The sequence below is a fragment of the Bos javanicus genome, chromosome 2 (genome assembly GCF_032452875.1).
Source record: "Bos javanicus breed banteng chromosome 2, ARS-OSU_banteng_1.0, whole genome shotgun sequence".
NCBI lineage: Eukaryota > Metazoa > Chordata > Mammalia > Artiodactyla > Bovidae > Bos > Bos javanicus.
In genome coordinates, this window is record NC_083869.1 from 59,181,721 (window position 1) to 59,194,831 (window position 13,111).

General features: G+C 37.6%; 1 protein-coding gene across 1 annotated transcript in view; it reads right to left on the reverse strand.

Moving 5' to 3' along the window:
* Positions 1-5,247: 5,247 nt before the first annotated feature.
* The window catches only part of HNMT (histamine N-methyltransferase), a 92,642-nt gene continuing 84,778 nt past the window's right edge, over positions 5,248-13,111 (reverse strand). Inside the window, exon 7 of the mRNA XM_061438994.1 lies at positions 5,248-6,603. Within this exon, the coding sequence (XP_061294978.1) occupies positions 6,248-6,603 (356 nt within the window). The 3' untranslated portion in view covers positions 5,248-6,247. The remainder of the gene's footprint in view (positions 6,604-13,111) is intronic.

Sequence of the window (13,111 nt, forward strand, 5' to 3'; positions counted from 1 at the left end):
GTGTGTGTGTGTGTGTATATATATATATATATATATATATATATTACTTTGTATCTGCTACTTCCAAACTCCCAACCTATCTCTCCCCCACCTCTCTCTCCCTTGGCAACCACAAGTCTGTTCTTTATGTCTGTGAGTCTGTTTCATAGATAAACTCATTTGTGTCATACTATGGTCCCACATGTAAGTGATAGGTGGTATTTGTCTTTCTCGTCCTGATTACTTCACTTGGTGTGATCATCTCTAAGTGCATCTGTGTTGCTGCAAATATCAAACGGCATTATTTCATTCTCTTTTATGACTGAGTAACATTCCATTGTATATGTATCACATCTTTATCCATTTACCTGGCAATGGACATTGAGATTGCTCCCTGTATTGGCTCTTGTAAATACTGCTGCTATGAACATTGGGGTTCATATATCTTTTCAAATTAGTTTTCTCCAGATATATGCTAGGAGTGGGATTGCTAGACCACATGGTAACTCTATTTTTCGTTTTTTAAGGAACCTCCGTGCTGTATTCCATAGTGGCTGCACCAATTAACATTCCCACTAACAGTATAGGAGGGTTCCTTTTTCTCCACACCTTCTTCAGCACTTGATATTTGTAGAGCTTTTAATGATGACCATTTTGATTGGTGCGAGGTGATACCCCATTGTATTTTTGATTTGCGTCTCTAAAAATTAGTGATGTTGAGCATCTTTTCATGTAATTGTTGGGCATCTGTTTGTCATCTTTGGAGAAATGTCTCTTTAGGTACTGGACCAATTTTTTATTGTTTTCTTCAGTTGTATGAGTTGTATATTTTGGAAATTAAACCTTTGTTGGTTGCAGAATTTGTAAATATTTTCTACTAGTCTGTAGGTTGTCCTCTCATTTTGTTTATGGTTTCTTTTGCTATACAAAGCTTATAAGCTGTATTAGGTAATTCAACACTCAAAAAACTAACATCATGGCATCTGATTCCATTACTTCATGGCAAATGGAGAAATGATCAAAACAGTGACAGACTTTATTTTCTTGGGCTCCAGAATTACTGCATATGGTGACTGCAGCCATGAAATTAAAAGATGCATGCTCCTTGGTGATAAACGTAGACAGCGTATTAAAAAGCTGAGGCATTACTTTGCTGAAAAAGGTCCATCTAGTCAAAGCTATGGTTTTTCCAGTAGTCAGGTATGGATGTGAGAGTTGTACCATAAAGAAGACTGAATGCCAAAGAACTGATGTCTCTGAACTGTGATGTTGGAGAAGACTCTTGAGAGTCCCTTGGACTGCAAGATCAAACCAGTCAATCCTAAAGGAAATCAATAGAATATTCATTGAAAGGACTGATGCTAAAGCTGAAGCTCCAATACTTTGGCCACCTGATGCAAAGAACTGACTCATTGGAAAATACCATGATTCTGGGAAAGATTGAAGGCAAGAGGAGAAGAGGATGACAGAGGACAAGATGGTTGAATGGCATCACTGACTAAAGGGACATGTGTTGGAGCAAGCTCTGGGAGATGGTGAAGGACAGGGAAGCATGCCATGTTGCATGTCCACCAAAGAGGTGGACATGACTGAGCGACTAAAGAACATTTGTTTTTGACTTTTTTTTATATTGCCTTGGGAGCCTGACATAAGAAAACATTGGTATCTATTATTTATGTTGGAAAATGTTTTGCCTATGTTCTCTTCTAAGAGTTGTATAGTGTCGTGTTTTAAATTTAAGTCTTTAAGCCATTTTGAGTTTATTTTTGTGTATGGTGTGAGATAATGTTCTAACTTCAATGATTTACATGTGGCTCTCCAGTTTTACCAAAATGACTTGCTGAAGAGTCATTTCTCCATTATATATTTTTGGCAGAGTTTTCAATTAAGAAATTTGCCAATTTTCATAGTAAACAAAGTCAAGGTCCTAAAACATTTTTCTCCATTTAATATCTCCTCTTTGGATTTGGCAGTACTCTCTAGCAAATACAGAAAGGTTTCAGAAACACTATAAAAAAGTTAAGGTTTATACTGAGTGTAACAGACAACTTTGCTGGTTTTCTCAAGCTCTGGTTATAATAAAAGTATAAACATATAGGTATAAGATAAATGCTTGAAAAAGAATTCACTGAGTGTTCTGTTACTTAGCATCTTCCATATGCATGACTGTGAAAGTCCCTTAGTCGTGTCTGACTGTTTGCAACCCCATGAACTCTAGCTCACCACGCTCCTCTGTCCATGGGATTTTCCAGGCAAGAATACTGGAGTGGGGAGCCATTCCCTTCTCCAGGGGATCTTTCCAACTCAGGGATTGAACCTGGGTCTCCTGCATTGCAGGCAGAGTCTTTACCATCTGAGCCACCAGGTAAGTCCCCATATTAAACACTGGGAGATGTACAGTGATATATAAAACAACATTCCAAATTCTCTTGTAGGCTTCTTTTTCTGAAGCCCAACAACAGACTAGAAAATTAAATATGTGACTGTCTCAAGCCCTTTGTAATATGCAATACAAGCAGAAGCCAAGAGTTCCATCCCCTTGCCCCTCTTGTACGCTTGTATCTTTCCATCACTGACTGGCACTGAACTCTTGAGGATTTTCTCTTTGTAAAAAGACTTGGTTATTCCCACTGTATTAGATTGAAGCAGATGAGAATTTATTTTTCCTTGTATTTTAGAGTAAAGACTATATGAGGAAAAAAGACTATATTTACAAACATCCATCTATATACTGCTATTGTTTTTCATCTTGAAACAGCATATTAGTTCTATTCTTACTTTGCACATGTGCTTTTTAGAAACAGCCATCATTTGCTCTGCAGTTTTGATTTCTATCTTTTTGGTGAAGTCGTTCAAGGTCGTCATGGTCCATATCCATCAATCATGCCTGCTTCACAGATTTCCTTTGTCAGTAGTACATATCAGTATGATTAATGGTTCAGGGTTCGTATTCAGGAATGTGATTGGATAACTGTCGTTTCATTTGTTGGAACTGGCAATTCAAAAAACATTGATGAAGTTGTCCAAGAATAGAGCCTGCAAGTCAATTTTACTTATTATGAACAATAAAGCTTGGTACTTTGCTGGTGTAAATAGACTCTGTACTCCAGTGTACTCTCTGGGCCTGAAGGAGGGGCATTAACTCTTTTAAGTGAGTATACTGCAGCATTAAGTGGTGGCTCTGTGATGTGAAAGAGTGACTATCATACCATGTTGAAGGCTTCATCACTGGAGAATTGGGGTCTATGAGCTCTTTAGTAAAACCTTACTTTTATTCTGTTTTTAACAGAGATAATTATTTCAGTTCAGTTCAGTTCAGTCACTCAGTCGTGTCCAACTCTTCGCATGAATCGCAGCACGCCGGGCCTCCCTGTCCATCACCAACTCCCGGAGTTCACTCAGACTCACATCCATCAAGTCAGTGATGCCATCCAGCCATCTCATCCTCTGTTGTCCCCTTCTCCTCCTGCCCCCAATCCCTCCCAGCATCAGAGTCTTTTCCAATGAGTCAACTCTTCACATGAGGTGGACAAAGTACTGGAGTTTCAGTGTTAGCATCATTCCCTCCAAAGGAATCCCAGGGCTGATCTCCTTCAGAATGGACTGGTTGGATCTCCTTGCAGGGACTCTCAAGAGTCTTCTCCAACACCACAGTTCAAAAGCATCAATTCTTCGGTGCTCAACCTTCTTCACAATCCAACTCTCACATCCATACATGACCACCAGAAAAACCATAGCCTTAACTAGATGGACCTTTGTTGGCAAAGTAATGTCTCTGCTTTTGAATATGCTATCTAGGTTCGTCATAACTTTCCTTCCAAGGAATAAGCGTCTTTTAATTTCATGGCTGCAATCACCATCTGCAGTGATTTTGGAGCCCCAAAAATAAAATCTGACACTGTTTCCACTGTTTCCCCATCTATTTCCCATGAAGTGGTGGGACCAGATGCCATGATCTTTGTTTTCTGAATGTTGAGCTTTAAGCCAACTTTTTCACTCTCCACTTTCACTTTCATCAAGAGGCTTTTGAGTTCCTCTTCACTTTCTGCCATAAGGGTGGTGTCATCTGAATATCTGAGGTTATTGATATTTCTCCCGGCAATCTTGATTCCAGCTTGTGTTTCTTCCAGTCCAGCATTTCTCATGATGTACTCTGCATATAAGTTAAATAAGCAGGGTGACAATATACAGCCTTGATGTACTCCTTTTCCTATTTGGAACCAGTCTGTTGGTCCATGTCCAGTTCTAACTGTTGCTTCCTGACCTGCATACAGATTTCTCAAGAGGCAGGTCAGGTGGTCTGGTATTCCCATGTCTTGAAGTATTTTCCACAGTTTATTGTGATCCACACAGTCAAAGGCTCTGGCATAGTCAATAAAGCAAAAATAGATATTTTTCTGGAACTCTCTTGCTTTTTCCATGATCCAGTGGATGTTGGCAATTTGATCTCTGGTTCCTCTGCCTTTTCTAAAACCAGCTTGAACATCAGGAATTTCACAGTTCACGTACTGCTGAAGCCTGGCTTGGAGAATTTTGAGCATTACTTTACTAGAGTGTGAGATGGGTGCAATTGTGCGGTAGTTTGAGCATTCTTTGAAACTTACTTTAAATATCTAAGTTTTTTATAATTTATTAATTATAAAATTACTCAATTAAGAGGTATGCTTTTTTTTTTAAAGAATGACAGATGTTTATTATTAAATTAGTTGTTGCTGTTCAGTCACTAAGTTGTATCCAAATCTTTTGCAATCCCATGGACTATAGCCTGCCAGGCTCTTCTGTCCATGGGATTCTCCCGTCAAGAATACTGATGTGGGTTGCCATTTCCTTCTCCAGGGAATCTTCCTGACCCAAGGATCAAGTGTCTCCTACATTGCAGGCAGATTCTTTACCACTGAGCCATGATATGGAGCCCATATCTAATAGGTTTACATGCAATATTCAGGCTACTACTGATCTTCAATAATATAATTAATTAATCTTTAGACTAAATTTGCATAAAAAATTAAAGAATCTATTTTATACCATGAAACCACATCATACTACCAAGGTTTTAATTTTCTCTGGGAGCTGGTAACATTCAGCTACTTTAGGAATCCTTTCAAAGTTAAATTCTGATAGCACTGGATTAACCAACTAAAGGTTATCGAAAACTTTTCAAAAATTCTCTGAAATCTTACTGTTAAAGATGATTCTTGCTCTTAGAGAAGATCTTTGTCATAGAAGGAACTATGAAGTATTGAAATAGACTCAAATATTTTCTAGGAATTTAGTAAATGATAAAAGATTTATTTTAAGTAAGTGGCGTTGTTTTTTGTCAACTGTGTTGATATAGATGGTTTTATTTTTGTGAAAAAATCACTTTGTTCTCAACTCTTTATGTAAACTTCAAACAGATCAAAGACTTTTATACAGTGAAATTATACAATCATTTTGATAAAATATGTTACTATTTTAAGACCTTGGATTTAGAAGGCCTTTTAAAATTTTTCAGAAATCCAGAAATTAAAAAAAAAAAACAACTAAATTTGAATGAATAAAGAAAACTTCAGTATATCTAAAAACAAAACACTACAGCATCATAAACAAAGTTCAAAGAGAAACCAAAATAGAAGGAAATGACAGCACATGACAGCGTTAGTTTTGTAACATCCTAAGTGCTTTTACTTTTAGTAATCACTAAAGATAAGGATAGAAACTATAGCAAAGAAATGTATAGAGACAAATACTTCTTTACAAAAGGGTAAAGTCAATAAACATAGGCTTTCTTAATGTCTAATGTATCAGTAGGCATATATTTTACTGCTGCTGCTGCTAAGTCGCTTCAGTTGAATAGCACATATTTTATTAGTATTCTAGCAAATTCCATCACAGTTAATAAATGGAGTCAATTTTATTGTCAGTAAGCCCCCTGAAACCTAGTTGTCTCATTTTTCAGATTACTTGGTATGTAGCCCATGTCCTCTCTTTACCTATAGGAGAGATAAGACCAGCAGTGTCATATATGATTCTATATGAAAGTCCAAGAATGTCTTAAAACTTTCTAGGTTTTACATATAAGAGAAGATATGTAGAAGATATACATTAGAGATATATTTATATCTCTATATATAGAGATAGATATATATCTACATATATATATATATATATATCCTATCTTCTGTAGAAGAGAAGATATATGTTATGAGATATATTTATAATTTTAATACACAAATGAATGACCAACATTGTTCAAATTATAGTTTTTTAACATTCTCATGATGTGTATTTATGCCTCAACCACTATGAAACTCAGACTATTATTGAAAAGAACCTTTCCCTCTTTCTTTATACTGAATTCAGGCTTTTGCAGATCTTTCATAATTTCTGCTTTGAGATCAGGTGGTGCTGTTGTATTAAAATTGCAGGTTTCTGTCAAAAAATCCCAAAGCAGGTCTCCATTTTCATTGCCATCAATAAAACAGTCAGATATGTCCATGGTGGACAGAAGGTCATAATACTCGTATTTAATCCCCAAATTATCCAGCATCTGAGTGAGGTCAGACGATGTGACATACTGGCAGAGGTCATTCCGGGGTAAGCGAGATCCATACTTTTCCCATAGCTTTTGCCAGCTGCTGGCTCCTGTGCAACAGAAAAACATTCATGCTTTCAGTTATTCTTCTTTTCACTTACCTACTCTGCAAGCAGTACATTAGATGCTTGGAATAGAGCAGTCCATTTAAAAAGTCCATTCAAAAAGCTAAAAAGACTTTTGTAGCTCAGTTCAAGGAGTGCAAGGGGTTGGTGGGAAAGTTAAGTAAATAAGTTATACATCACATGGTGCAAAGTGCTAATGAAAAACAAATCCAAGCAAGAGATAAGGGGGATCAAAGAGCTGGATGGATTGCTGCTTTATATAGGATGGTCACAGACATTCTCTCTAATAATGTAACATTTGCGCAGAGACATGACAGCAAGGCACATATATATGTAGTAATCTATCAGGGGGAAGGTTACTCCAGGTAGAGAGAAGAGCAACTGCAAAGGACCTGAAGCAGGGACATGCTTGGCACATTAAGAACTAGCCAGGGAGCTGGTGAGATTGGAATTGAACCAAGGGGAGAATGGAAAGAGATGAGGTTGGGTGATGGTGAGGAGTGGATTGGGTGCTTAATCATATAGGAAAAGATAGGAAGTCATTGTAGTGCTGTCTAATAGATTGTTATGGACTCTTGGACATGTTCCAAATTTGCATTGTCCAATATGGTAGCCACTAACCACTTTATGGTTCTGGAATGCATGAACTATGGCTAGTCTGACTAAGGAAATGAATTTTAAGTGCTATTTCATTTTAATTCATTTCACTTTCAATAGCCAACTATGACTTACATATCAGATGACACAGCATTAGAGTGACTTGACCTGATTTACATTTTCTTAAGGTCACTCTGGCCACACAGATGAGAACAAGGGCATAAGGACAGAAGCAGGAAGAACAGTAAGAAAGCTACTGCAAAAATCTGGGTGATAGATGATGGTAAGTTGAAACAGCAAGATTGGAAATAATGAGAAATGGTTGCTTCATACACACACACACACACACACACACACACACACACATTATATATTACACTCCTAGAGCCAATGCCATTTGCTAATGACTTGTATATTGTTAGCAATAACAATTTGGATAGTGAAAGAAAGAAAAGAATCAATGATGACCCCAGTGATTTTGGCCCAAGCATCTGAAAAGAGAGAACTGCCATTAGAAATGGGAAGAATGAGGGAGGAACATTTTTCAATGTGTTAGCAGGCATCTTATTTTGGAAGTATAAAAGTTGAGCTATCTCTTGGCCATTCAGGTTGTGATAAGAGGAAGGCAATTGTTTATGTTAGTCTGGTTCAGAGGAGAGGGTCTGAGTAAAAACTGAAATGGAAGAAAGAGCACAGCAAATACAATGATAGTTTGCTCAAACCAAAGATGAGATAGCCTCTCAGGTCTGTACACTTACAAGATGCTGCCTTGGACTGCAACACCTCAGTTGAGTTTACAAATTTTGTCCCCAGCTTTAGAGGGTATATTAGCAGTGTATGATGTATTTAATTGAAAATCTGGCCCAGAGTAGCAGCTAAGAGATACAGAATCTGAGGGAGAGAGAGGTTGGATTGTTCCTCTGACTCTTCATGAATGACATGAGGTTTGTTATTCAGTCTTTCAGAACCTCTGGTTTCTTATCTATAAGACAGAGATAACTATACTTGTTGCAACTGCGAATATTAAATAATATAATTGAAGTAAATCATTGCACAATGGTAAGCACATAGCAGATGTGTAATATGTACTTAGAAAATAAATGAACATTAAATGGAATTAATTTGATATTTCCACTGGTTGTAGCCTTGAGACTGTGAAAAAAACAAACTTGCTATTCAAAAATCTATAATAATAATAATAAAAATTAAAACAAAAGAGAATTTTATGGACCCTCTAATATAAGCATGTAATACTGGGCTGTTAAATATACAGTGAATACAGTGCATTAAGGGTGGTCTGATGTTCCACTAATATTCCAGAAGAGAGTGATAACTTCAGGGTAAGCTTTAGGAGAAGGTAGAATTGGAATGAAGCAGAAAAATTAAAAAATAAGAAACCTCAGTTCAATGAAAAAAAATCAGGGTCATAAGTATGTATTAAAAATTTTTTTCATTCCAAAGACAGTGATTGTCTGCCCAAATAAGAATTTGCCTACAAATAAGACTTTATAAGAAAATAAATATTTCAGTGGTTGAGGAGGAGCTCTGTTAGTATTATCATTATTATTTTTTAAACTTGGCAGAGAGAAAAGAACCAAACACTAATTGCAGAGCATTTGTTGGTGTCAGTGTTTGGTGACTCAGTGCCATTTCTAAGCTGAGCAATTAGACACTTTCTGACTGATAAATTATCATAATGGCTCTCAGTGGGCACAACATATGGTGTTACTTTTGTATTCAACATGATATAAACCAGGTCCTTTCCCCCCACACACTGTATTAAAAATAACACACTACAATTTGCCTCCTTCCTTAGTCAAATAAGGAGAGGTCAGGAAAGAAAACGTCACTGATCTCCCTTAACCAGATAAGTTGCATTTTAATTATTAATAGCAACTCTCTCAACTAATGTCTGGCTACTGTATTTGCAGAAAAACGTGCCACTGACTTTATTTTAGTGTGGGATACTCATTTTAAGAGTCTACCTCTTCTTATTTCTCTTCTTTTTCATCCCCAAATCAGATCTTTAATCTCTATAATCAGAAACTTCTGTTATAAATAAATGACTGTTTACTCATATGGGCTAATTCTTCAGTGGGTTCTTTGGAACCAGAGCAAAGCTTCTGTTCCCTCAAGCACCATATATTCAAATAGGCTGACCAGTAAAACACTGTCATTTAATTCTGAATATAATTTCTCTTCCTTTTCCTAATTAGTTTCACTTGCCTACTCTTCTGTGCTTTTGTATGCCTCTTTCAGCATGCACTGTTTGTGTGTGAATATGTGTATCTTCTTTATTGAGCCTTTTATTCCTTTTTATTAAATCCATCTTCAATTCTCTAGCACTCTCTATATTCCCTGATTCCATGTCTATCATGTAGTAAATTTTAGCTAAAACATGGTCTCTCTCTTTTTTTTGGATGGACATTCAGAATCGGTTATAGTTAGGATATTGTAAAGAAGAAATAATAATTATTCATTTCGACCTCTGGGTTGGGAAGATCCCCTGGAGAAGGGAATGGCTACCCACTCCAGTATTCTTGCTTGGGATATCCCATGGACAGAGGAGCCTGGTGGGCTACAGTCCATGGAGTCACAAATGAGTCAGACACTACTTAGCTACTAACACTTTCATTTTTCAATTCAAATACATTCATTGGGTGTGTTCTTCTATGTGCCAAGGGTTTTGCAAAAATCTGGGACTAGAGAACAGAACTCCTGCTCTCCAGGAACTCTCCTTAAAAACTCCCCAGTTGCCTCTGATAGGAAATTAGCACACTACTGAAAGTGTTTACACCTCTCAATCTTCCATTGGATTAGGAGTCTATCAAAGGCAGAGGAAGAGTAATAGTCATCTTTGCAACCTCAGAGCCTAGCAGTGATGAACTGTTATTGTTCAGTCATTAAGTCATGGACAACTCTTATGTGACCTCATAGGCCTCATAGGAGCCTGACAGGCTCCTCTGTCCTCCACTATCTCCTAGAGTTGGCTCAAATTTATGTCTACCTAATGATGGATTAGAGGAGCTCAATAAAAGATGAATGAACCAAATCTGCACAATAGCTATCCTGTTCAGACAGCCTGAGACCAAGACTACAAGCTATATTTTGAATATGCTGAATGCACCTGTCACCTTAACCAAGCTAGGTGCCCTGCATAATTAAATCTAGAAACAGATCCCATATTTCATTATCTTACAATTGAATACATTGCAAAAAAATGGGTTTCCATATGGTACTCGAATAACTGAGTAATTTAGTTTACTCAGAGAGACAACACATCAGTTCAGTCATAGGTCACTGTCAACTGGGATAGACAGGAAGAAACCTTAGCTATGGAGCATATTTAAGATGACCTTTAGAGCAACATGTTAATCCAGACATACCACTATGTGCCTTGCTGAGATACTAGCTCGCTGAGTACTCGTGGAAATTTAATTGAGTAACTAGTGCTAGGCTTCTCTGAGTCTGTTTGCAAGGAGCACTCAGTTGCTATATTGCCATGAGGCTATGGATGACAATATTGCTGAAACAAAGGAAATATGCAAACAAGCTTCTTCACTTCTAGGCTGTTGTTGTTTAGTCACCAAGCCGTGTCTGACTCTCTTGCCACCCCATGAACTGTAGCCCTCAGGCTCCTCTTGTCCATAGGATTTCCCTGGCAAGAATACTGGAGTGGGTTGTCATTTCCTTTTCCAAGGGATCTCCTCAACCCAATATTGAACCTGGGTCTCCTGCATTGGCAGGCAGATTCTTTACCACCAAGCCAGAGCCACTTCTAGGTAATAATGACCAAATTCCATTTACAAAGTGACCTCAACAACCTGAGTAAAAACAGAGCCTTGTGTGAACCATTTTGTTGTAGGTCTTCCAAGTTTTAAGGTAATAGTCAAGTTTAAGGCATGTTTTCATTGGGCAAGTATGGAGAATGGGGTTTCAAGAATTATAGTTTGGGCTGAGAAGGCAGTTTAGGATAATGGGTTTTATTAAATAGGAGTGAGATAGGAAGTTGATCAGGCATCTCAGATGACCTGGGGAGTTTCGTCACACCTGTCTACTATCCACAGGTTAGCAGACTGGTCTGGCTCATAGGGATTTGTAGTGATACTGTGAAATGAAAAAGTTACTAATGACAATGTGGATCAATTCTATACATGTTAATTGACAGTGATATAAGACAAATCTTCTTGTGACTAAATTTGTTTTCACTGTTGGAAATTGACCATAATTTATTTTTCTAAAAGCTGACCCATACATACTTGTATCAGCTTTTTTAATGCAATAAAGCAATTACTGCTCTTTTTAAAAAGGGAAACTTCAGCTACTTCCTTACACCAAGGGGCTGATACAATTTTTCTCAGAGAAATACATTATTGTTAAGATAGGTTTATAGGTGAACAGGTTTATCTAGGTCAGAGAGGAAGAGCAAAGGGGAGTTAATCTGCTCTATGTAATGAGTAAGAAGGGGTGAAAGGGGAAAGTGAAGAGTTGGTATCTTAGGAAAAGCACTGAGCTAAAAGGATTATCTGTTAACAATGTTTTCCTCTCTATGACACCTGCCTCCCACACTGTGTGCAGTCATGAAGAAGTGTAAGCTCTATACTGAAAAAGTTAGTAAAATATTTCTACCATCAAATGCAGAGTGAATAATTTTTGACTCAGAATACTTTTTTGATGAAAGCTAAAGGGTCTAGTCAAGGCTATGGTTTTTCCTGTGGTCATGTATGGATGTGAGAGTTGGACTGTGAAGAAGGCTGAGTGCCGAAGAATTACTCTTGAGAGTCCCTTGGACTGCAAGGAGATCCAACCAGTCCATTCTGAAGGAGATCAGCCCTGGGACTTCTTTGGAGGGAATGATGCTAAAGCTGAAACTCCAGTACTTTGGCCACCTCATGCGAAGAGCTGACTCATTGGAAAAGACTCTGATGCTGGGAGGGATTGGGGGCAGGAGGAGAAGGGGACGACAGAGGATGAGATGGCTGGATGGCATCACTGACTTGACGGACGTGAGTCTGAGTGAAGTCCAGGAGTTGGTGATGGACAGGGAGGCCTGGTGTGCTGTGATCCATGGGGTCACAAAGAGTCAGACAGGACTGAGAGACGGAACTGAACTGAAATGGTTTTTGTTTCTAGTAACTGTATTCATGATGTAGCCAGCAAAATACTGTATCCATAAGAGCACCAAGTCAATTCTCAGTTGCTTGTAGACTACTCATGCTACTTTGTAAACCTTAGGCTGGTTTTTTCTTATTAGTAGGTATATATTCACAAGAGAGCTGCCTTCTGACACTCAAATACATAACTTCTGAAAATATTTAAGGATAAACTAAATATAAATAAAGTGGATCTTCATTTGATGTGGAATATATTCTAAAATCAGACATATATGACTGCTGGATGAACTGTTATTTCTGTCTGCAACACTTTCTGTATTATTGATACAGATTATCAAGAATAGACTGAGTTATCAACTCAGTGTTGATAACTAAATTCACTTCTGTATTCCTAAATGTTCAAAGTGCTTTATCCAAGTGTCCTCATTTGGAGAGAGGTTAGTGGGAAAAATCCAGTTTACATAAGCCCTCCTAAATGGGAAGTTAGAACTTTCTCACATAAATGAGTATTTTTAACAAACCTGAGATAAAAATAGTATATCAAATGTTCCCTTGCAGAAGAGGTTGTGTACAGGAACTTTCATTTGCCAAAATCCCACATAAATTCAAAGCTAGGATTATAGGCAACAACTGTGTTTGCGATCCTTAAAGCCATTCCTCATATTTAGGAATAAATGAATTTTATGACGTGGTTTTTAATTATGGGGTCTGATATAAATTTAGGAAGATAGAAGCTGCTGTATATCTAGAGTCAACCAGAATAGCACTGTGTGCTATAGACT